Source organism: Camponotus vicinus, unplaced genomic scaffold (genome assembly GCF_025532165.1).
Source record: "Camponotus vicinus isolate PSW18456_S1 unplaced genomic scaffold, iyCamVici1.0 SCAF_6, whole genome shotgun sequence".
NCBI lineage: Eukaryota > Metazoa > Arthropoda > Insecta > Hymenoptera > Formicidae > Camponotus > Camponotus vicinus.
Genome location: NW_028141978.1, coordinates 18,130,380 through 18,139,718, shown reverse-complemented (window position 1 = coordinate 18,139,718; position 9,339 = coordinate 18,130,380). Strand labels below are relative to the sequence as shown.

Below are 9,339 nucleotides of genomic sequence, written 5' to 3'. Positions count from 1 at the left end.
AGAGGCCATCGCGTCGGTGGAGTTGCGTCGTTGCGGATGAGACATAACCGTCCGAGCGTGTACCCTTCATCTTTTTTCCACCACTTGGGGCGATGGAGGAGTAGGTGGAGATATTCTTGAGACCATCGATCCCAGAAGTGATCTCGCATTTGCTGGAGGAGGCGCCAACGAGTTAATCGATTGGAGGGCTGGTCCGACAGCGACGGTTCCAGGATGGCGGTCAGCGCAGAGCCCACGAGGAAATGGCCTGGTGTTAGAGCCGCGAAGTCGTCCGGGTCGTCCGAAAGAGCCTGCAACGAGAATTAAGGCACGCCTCGATCTGTGCAAGGAGGGTGCTCATCTTCTCGTAAATCAGCGTGGCGTCGCCCAGCACCCGACGCAAGTGATGTTTCACCGACTTAACGGCAGCCTCCCAGATGCCGCCGAAATGAGGAGCCGATGGCGGGTTAAATTTCCATTGGATGTGCTCCTTGGAAAGACGTTGCTCGATCGTGCGTCGTGTTGGAGTGCTGGCGGCAAAAAGAGATCTTAGCCGTGCGTCGGCCCCGACGAAGTTGGTCCCACAATCGCTGCGGAGGGTGCTGCACAATCCACGCCGGGAGGTGAATTGTCGCAGCGCTACTAGGAAGGTGTCCGCGGTGTAGTCGGAGACCACCTCTAAGTGCACGGCTCGCGTCACCAGGCAGACGAATATGGCTATGAAGGCTTTGTAAGCCCGATGACCCCGGCCTTTGGTAGTCCGCAGCAGGACGGGACCGACGTAGTCCATCCCGGTGTGAAGGAAGGACCTGGGTGGCGTCACTCGCTCTCTAGGAAGACTGCCCATGAATTACTGTGGAGTCGCCGCCCGCCATCGCGCGCACGTCACGCACTGGTGAATCCGCCGCTTTACTACGGTGCGGTCGCGGGGAATTCAATATTGTTGGCGTAGCAGTCCCAAGGTCAGCTGAACTTCGCCATGCAGCGAGCGAAGGTGGCAAGCGTCCACAACGAGTCGAGTGAAGTGCGACTCGTTAGGCAGGATAATTGGATGTCGCTCGTCGTATGCCAGGAGCGCGTGCTTCAGGCGCCGGCCTACACGAAGAAGACCTTAATGATCTAAGAAAGGGGTAAGATGATTAAGCTGACTGGACTTTGGAAGAGCTCGACCTTGTCATAAGGCTAATAATTCGATTTTAAATTTTCCAGCTTGAATCAGCCGAATCCATTGCCGTCGGGCGCCGTCGAGCTCGGCCGTGGAAAGGAACTCTCCGAGGGCCGAATCCGGTTCGGCGGCTGATTGCCCTTGATTCTCTCGTCGATGGAGCTAGCGGCGACACCAGGCGGTCACGCGTAACAGCCTGCTGAGAGGAGAACCGCAGCAACTCTTCAGGCTCCTTTGACGTGACTCCGGTTACGTGGACCTTGGCTCGTTTCTCGGGCAACGTCTCCTCCTCAGTCAGACCAGCGGCTTTCGGCCAGGGGATATTGCCCATCTTGAGCCAAGCTGGACCCTGCCACCAAAGTTTGTGCTCGACCAGCTCGCCCGGCGACAGACCGCGGGAGGCGCAGTCCGCTGATTCTCACACCCGGGAACGTTGTGCCATAGCGCGTCCGGAACGGTCGTTTGGATTCCCGATTTGCCATCAAGACAGATGACCTCTTATCCACCCAAGAGCCACCGTGGAATCTGACCAGAGATGCAGAGGAGTCCTGGAGAGATTGAGCGTGGCTTGCAGGCGAGAAGCGAGCCGCACGAGAAGCGTGGCCGCACAGAGTTCGAGACGAGGTAGCGACATTTGTTTGACTGGAGCGACCTTCGTTTTGGCGGCCAGCAGAGCAGTGTCCCATGAAGCGTCTTTCTTTACCCGCAGGTAAACTACGGTGGCGTAGGCGGTTTCGGAGGCGTCAGCAAACCCGTGCACTTCTAACTTGGTGGTGGACGTGTACTGGCCAATCCACCGGGGAACACATATCCGTTCAAGCAGCGGGAGCTCCGCCTGATAATTGAGCCACTTCCTGGTGAGCATCGCCAAGAGACTCGTCCCATCCGAAGCCTTGAAGCCAGAGTTGCTGTAAGGCGATTTTTGCAGTCACCACCGTGGGTGCCAGCCACCCGAGAGGATCAAATAAGCGCGACGTCAGAGAGAGAGAGCTGTGCGTTTCGTAATCTGGGTTACAGAGATATGACGCGTAGCAAACGAAAAGCAGTCTTCGGCAGGATGCCATTGAAGGCCGAGCATCGCGTGGGTCTCATGCGGCCGCCACTCGCGAAGTTCTCGTTGCATTCGATGTTCCGCCGGAACGTTGAGCAAGAGAGCCGAATCGTTCGACGACCATTTCCGGAGTGGAAAGCCGTCCGCCAAGCAGAGGTCATTTAGCTGCCGCTGCAGTGTCAACGCCTCTTCAATGGTGTCCGCGCTCGTGAGTACATCGTCCATGTATACATCGCGGCGAATGACCGTGGCTCCATGAGGATATCTTGCCTCTTCATCGTCTGCGAGCTGACGAAGAGTACGCATAGCTAAGAAAGGCGCACAGGCAAGTCCGTAAGTGACTGTGTTTAGCTGGTATTCGTAGATGTCGCCGGCCTCGTTGTTACGCCACAAAATCCTCTGTAGATCTCGATCGTCAGGATGCACGAGTATCTGGCGATACATTTTCTCAACGTCCGTAGTTAGGACGTAGCGATGACGTCTCCACCGTAACAGGATATCCGCGAGCTGCGGGAGCAAGTTCGGTCCGACGAGGAGATTTTGGTTGAGAGAAGCTCCGGACGGCACTGGTGAAGATCCGTTGAAAACGCGCAGTTTGGTTGAGGAGCTTGCCTCGCGCATGACGCCATGATGCGGTAAGTGGCTGACCCTGTTTGATGCTGCAGGGCCCACTGGGCTCATGTGGCCTAAATCTTCATATTGACTCATGAAGTCCTTGTAAAGTTGTTGCAGGCGTGGTTCTCGAGCGAACCTCTTCTCCATGCTCAAGAGGACCCGAAGAGCTGATCGCCGCGTGGATGCGAGGTTAGGCAGCGGCTCGACTGTCGGGAGGCGGACCACGTAGCGACCGTCGGGCGTGCGAGTGTGAGTTTGGCGGAAGAAGTCTTCGTACCGCTGTTCCTCAGGATTGAGAGGCGAATCTCTGACAAGAAGTTCCTCCTGCTGCCAGAACTGCCGGACGAGAGCCGACAGATCCTCTTCGATGTTGCATTCGTGGGTGAGAGCGCGGCGAGGAGCGGCCGCGGAGCCGACGGCGCCGGAAAGAATCCACCCGAGAGAGGTTCTCTGCGCCACGGGTTGATGAGGTTCACCCTTCCGCAGACCCTCCTGCAAGATGGCAGCAAATACGTCCGCACCCAGCAAAATGTCTATGGGATCCGCCTTCAAAAAGTCTGGGTCAGCGAGCTCCAACCCGCTGAGGTGATTCCACGCGCGTGTGTCGGCCTTGATTCCACCGTCGTAGATGGTGAGCCGGGGGAACACCAGGGCGGCGACCGTCATCCCCGTTCCGCCTCCTAGAGGAGAGCTTCAGGGCTACCTTACCGCGGGCACATCCGGTTCGCTTCCCTCCGACGCCGAAAACTGCGACGGATGTAGGCGTTCGGGCTAGTCGCAAGCGCTGCACCAAAGCTTCGGAGACCAGTGAGGACTCGGAACCCTGGTCCACCAGGGCACGGGCGACGTGCGAAACTCCGTATCGATCCGTGACGCGAACGCATGCCGTCGCGAGTAGAACGGCGATAGGAGGCTCTGGCGAATAACGCGTGGTGTGTGATGTTTCCGCGACCGCGAACTCCTTACACGCGTCGTGCAGCGTCGTGTGATGCCTCTCTCCACACGCTGAACAGGCCTTCTTAGAAGAGCATTCGCTGGCCTTGTGCTTGCCCAGGCAGTTGAGGCACAAGTTAGCGGCCTCGACATGTTGCTTTCTTTCGGCGGCAGTCTTCGCCTTGTATCCGTCGCAAAACATAATGTAATGCTCTTGATTACAAACGGAGCAACGACCACGCTTGGTTTCGGCTTTTCGAGCGTGCTGCACGCGCGCGGACCGACTTGAATTCGCTCTCGGTTTCGGTGATACGGACTTCGGCGCGACCTTCGGGGATTGAAGAGCCTCGAGAGTCTGTAGCCTTTCGTCGAGGAAGTGGAATACGACGGCGGCTCCGTCGTACCCTTGATAGAGTGTTCCCACTCCCGGCGCGACCGAGAATCGAGTCGTTCAACTATGGAATGAATGAAATAGTCCTCGCTGTTCGTGATCGGACGGCCAATGCCTTCCAGCGAGCTGACCGTGTTAATCATCCCGTGTAATAACTTGCGTAAATCGGAAACGGACTCACCCTTTAAGGCCGGAAGAGAAGAAAAGCGGGCAAGATACGAGCGAACCAGAAGTCATTTATTCTCGTAGTGGCGGGTAAGCTCCGTCCACGCTCGGGCGAAGTTCTCGCTGGTACTGGCAGGTCCCCTATTAACAGTGCTGCTTCTCCTTTCAGGCAAGTCCTCAAGTAGTGGAGCTTTTCCACGGGGGAGATGACGGAGTCCTGGCCGATGATCGAATTGAAGATGTCCCGGAAGGAGGGCCAGTCCTGGTAGAGCCCAGAAAACGGCGGCAATTGTATCCGCGGCAAGATCGTTCGGTGGGTGGACGACGACAGGGACGCGTCCAAAGGAGCGGCAGTAGGAGCGACCTCGAGAACGGAAGGCGACAAGTTCAGATATATATATATATATATGTAGAAAAAGTCGTCCTTTATTGTAATATAATTACAAATACACTATCTTAATAAATTCACACTAAAGAAAGATCGAAAAATTCGAGCTGAATTTTAGAATCCGCAAGCAACGGAGAAAATCGATATATTCCGCGAGCAACGGAAAGAACGTTTTTAATATCGGAGAGCTAAATGAGCGCGTCGAAGACTTTTCGACAAAAGGCGCAGTGCTCATCGATCGCGTCAATTTATACCCAAGCCCTTCTGGAAAGATCCCGATTTTTCCTGAACTCGACGGTGGTTGAGACAACGTTTAAATTTAACGATCTAATGTGCTGTTTGTTGTTATTAGATCTTTCGAGAAGGACGAAGGCTGTTTTGAATTTTCGCTAACAAAGCGATATCTCGCTACCGGCTGCCAAGGGCGCCGAATGAATGGTCGGGCCCTCGACTCTCTTTTTAATCGGGTACAATTACCCGAGTCTTAATTTTTTTATGCTCGACGAATTTCGGACACCAGCAAATAGCGTTTGTTCACTAGTGAACTGCGAATGACCACGTGGCTTCTATTCGCAGCGACTTTTTTGCTATATAAATTGGCAGGGATTTAGAGATTAGAAATATCAATGACTTCATGATCCCGGAAAAATTCCATTCATTCTGTGAAATCCGTAAAATTCATTATAAAGGGAAAAGGAAAGACATTGGTATTCATCTGGAAGATGAACTAGCATATTGTATTCAATCTGATCATATTCCGGAAGGGTCTTTTTGTTCCTCTGGAAGTGAATGACATATCAAATTCCTCTCATTGAAAGAGGAAATTAAAATCTCATAAGTTTGAGATTTGCAATTTTGGAAATCCGAAGGAAAAGATGGAAACATAAAAGAGGACATAAGTTGTTAATCGCCCCTTGGATCTCAGGAATAATGCCTTGGTTGGAAAAGGGAGAAGTTGGAGGGTTAAGACATCTGTTTTTAAACTTTTAAACTAGTCTCCAGAGATAGTTAATTTTAGTTTGAAGGATTTGCAGAAAGATCTCCAATTCCTAAGCTTGGCCTTTTCTTGCCTCTTAAGATTCAGATAATTTTCGAAGGAAGGTGATATTCAGAAAAGCCTAAAGGCAAACCTCTTCAAAGAGTGTTCCGCCCCGGAACACTCCTCATTCCACCAAGAAATGGAAAGAAGAGGGGGACAAGAGAAAAGAGAGAAGGAAAATCTCTATGAGAATCATAGAGATATAACAGATTAATCAGGAGGTACTTGCTTTTTGCTACAAGAAGAGGCAAACAATCTCCTTGATAATTCTCACAATAAGTGTTCTCACAATATATCATATTTATCTAACGAGATGAGCTCCCATCAAGACTCAAATTGAGAACTGAAATGAGAATATTGGTTAAGAAGTGAGTGATACAGATTCTAATTCATGCGTTTAGTATCTTGTAGATAAGGAAGGAGCAGGTTTTAAAAGGTTGGTTAATCGTAGTTATCATTAGAATGTGATCACTATCCAAAGAATCATCATAAATGTTCCAGTTACAATAATAGAAAATATTTGAGGACACAAGAGTAAGATCAATAATCGCGGACGAAAAATGAGGACAAGAAATAGGAGGAATCATCATTAATAGTGGTGAAAGAATCTAACATACTTTCATTCTAATATAACTTCAAAATATATTTTCGTTCTAATATAACTTCAAACAAGCCTCGATCCGACAGACTGATCGAGACACATCTCCATTACATAATAAGCATTAAAATCGCCAATAATGATGTAAGAAGAAGGTGGCAAAAAGCTAAAGCTCTTCCAAAATCACACTTGTCTCGCCCTGGATGTCTGTAAATGGATACAATAATAATAGAGTTAGAGAAAACAGAAAAGCAGTATCCACTAGTTTTCAGAGTTTCACAATTTGAAAAAACAGATTCAAATCTTTTAAAAGGCATGGTTTCTCTGATTGCGAACAGAACTTCGCCTAATTCATTTGAAGAGACATCCTGACGGATTATATGATATCTTCTAAGAAAAAAAGTTGCAATACTCTGAAAGCCAAATTTCAGAACGTGCCAGAATATCAAGTCTGTTAAGATGACTTTCGATAATATCTCCTTTATTAATAACAGTTTCATTGAAACAGAATAAGATTAGAAAAATATCTATTGGTCATTATGCAAGAATTTAGGAGGGAGTCTTTATAGGGAATTAAATTTTTTAAGGCTTTTATAGCCAAAGTTATCTCATTAGCATTAAAAGATTTAAAAGAGGAGAAAGAAAAGATTTAAAAGAAGAGAGAAACAGATAATAAAAATCTCAGCGAAGCGACTATCTTGTTAGCTAGTTGCGAAAAAGTGTGCTCACTGCGTGCTAATGAACAATAGAGGAAGGATTTAACTTCTAAGAATCCTTGGACAGATTCCAAGAAAACCGAATTCGAACGGATCGATTGTTGAGGAAGAGAAGAGGAAAGAGTGGGAAAAGAGAGAGCTGTTCGAAAGGAGAGGTCTTTCCAGTTAAGGCTATCTTTCGAACAGAAGATGCTGAGGAACGAAGATTAAGATTTCCAACTGATGTGTCTTTATTAGACACAGCAACAATTGATGCATAAGTTTGATGAGAAGATCGAAGACAAAATCCGAAGTCTTGACAAAAAAAGAATTATCAGAGCTTCTAAATAGGTTAAAGAGGGGGAGAGGAGGAAACTCCTCCGATGTATTATATTTTTAACAAAACAAGTTTTCCAACAGTGTATATATTTGCCGGTTAAAATTTGTATGTTAAATATTTAACATATTCATTTTTATGTTAATTTAACATATTGCTGTTGTGCTAATGTGTATGTAACCCAAATATTAAATTATTAAAACAAATTATTAAACTGAAAAAAAGTGTAAAAATAACACAATGTACACTTATTTTTAATTAGTGAATAAAAACCGTAGACGCAGGTAGTGCATAATAGTCATAAATGTAACATATATTACAAGAAAAAACTCATAGAAATAGTAAAAAATTTACATACAATAAAAACGCAAAAGTATATAATTTAAAAAATCTGTTGACAGACGTTTCGGCCTTCTTCCAGGCAAAGCTGCCAGATCTCCGCCGCAAGCAACATGCAACACGTCGTGGAGGGGGTAACGAGAATGTACGTACGTGTGAGCTCAGCGCTTCGGCTAGCTTCGGACAGTAGAAGAGGACAGAATACAGTCTTCTGTCTTCTTCCTACCAACGAAAGCGACGGCCGACGCTACACGCTGCTCAATATCTCGATATGCGCTCAATGTTTCTCTTACAGCTTTTTTATCGTATAATATGTTTATAATATGCATGTGTATATATATATATATATATATATAATAAATATATTATACAAATATATACAGGGTGTCCCATTTTAACTTGGACAGTAAAATATCTCAAAAACTAAGCCCAGCAAACAAAAATGTTTCAGACAAAAGTTGTATGGTTTCGAGGGGGACATAAGATGGTACCATTGGTTTGACCTTGAAGAGTTATTTGAAGGTCACATGAAGGTCACCTTCAATTTCTTAAATGGAACCTACTATTTGTCATTGCATATTCTTGTAGCTTATCTCGAGAGCTTTCCAAAATACTATAATTAAGTACCTTTTCGTTAAGTACTTTTTGAGTTATGACGCTTAAAATAATTTCTTAATTTTACATAAACCGTAAAATATCTTGTAAAATATTCATTTTTCGATTATCTTACCTTAATACTTTTATGTACAAAATAATGAGAGGAATCAATTGGTGTAAAGAAAACACATAGTTGTTTATAAGAAAAAATATGGAATTGTTAATTGCAAATTACATATTTTTTCTTTAAAACAATTATGTATTTTCTTTACACCAATTGATTCCTCTCATTATTTTGTACATAAAAGTATTAAGATAATCGAAAAATGAATATTTTACAAGATATTTTACGGTTTATGTAAAATTAAGAAATTATTTCAAGCCTCATAATTCAAAAAATACTTAACGAAAAGATACTTAATTATAGTGTTTTGGAAAGCTCTCGAGATAAGCTACAAGAATATGCAATGACAAATAGTAGGTTCCATTTAAGAAATTGAAGGTGATCTTCATGTGATCTTCAAATAACTCTTCAAGGTCAAACCAATAGTATCATCTTATGTACCCCTCGAAACCATACAACTTTTGTCTGAAACATTTTTGTTTGCTGGGCTTAGTTTTTGAGATATTTTACTGTCCAAGTTAAAATGGGACACCCTGTATACAAATATAAATATATACTAAATATATTATATTATTACAAAAATATATTATAAAACTATATTTAATATAATTGTTGCTACCGTGGAACTGGGACTGGGAAGGCAGAGACGACGGGTACTAGCAATGTTGAATATACACTTTTAATCAAGAAGAATACACGAAAAAAACAATACAAGTCTGATTATAGGCAAAATTCACACTCTCAAGAGAGATATAACGTTCGAGCGAGTACTATGCGCGGTAAGATCGTGACTGACTAACGATAGAGGCGCCCTCGGCCTTTTGTCGCGCCACTCAAAGCGCGTAGTCGCAACATCCTCCCACCTTAAGTTGCATCTTTTGGAGCAAGGAGCAACTTAATCCATTCAAAAAAAAAATGCATTG

The 9,339-nt window shown here is 45.8% G+C and overlaps 2 protein-coding genes across 2 annotated transcripts; both read right to left on the bottom strand.

Moving 5' to 3' along the window:
- Positions 1-253: 253 nt before the first annotated feature.
- Positions 254-826, bottom strand: LOC145973779 (uncharacterized). Its single transcript, XM_083103353.1, has one exon. It carries the CDS (start codon positions 824-826, stop codon positions 254-256), a length of 573 nt encoding a protein of 190 aa, XP_082959479.1.
- Positions 827-1,959: 1,133 nt separating this feature from the next.
- LOC145973778 (uncharacterized) lies at positions 1,960-2,957 on the bottom strand. Its single transcript, XM_083103351.1, has 2 exons — positions 2,182-2,957; positions 1,960-2,134 (listed from the first exon to the last, which is right to left on the bottom strand). Exons 1-2 carry the CDS (start codon positions 2,955-2,957, stop codon positions 1,960-1,962), a joined length of 951 nt encoding a protein of 316 aa, XP_082959477.1.
- Between the last annotated feature and the right edge of the window lie 6,382 nt (positions 2,958-9,339).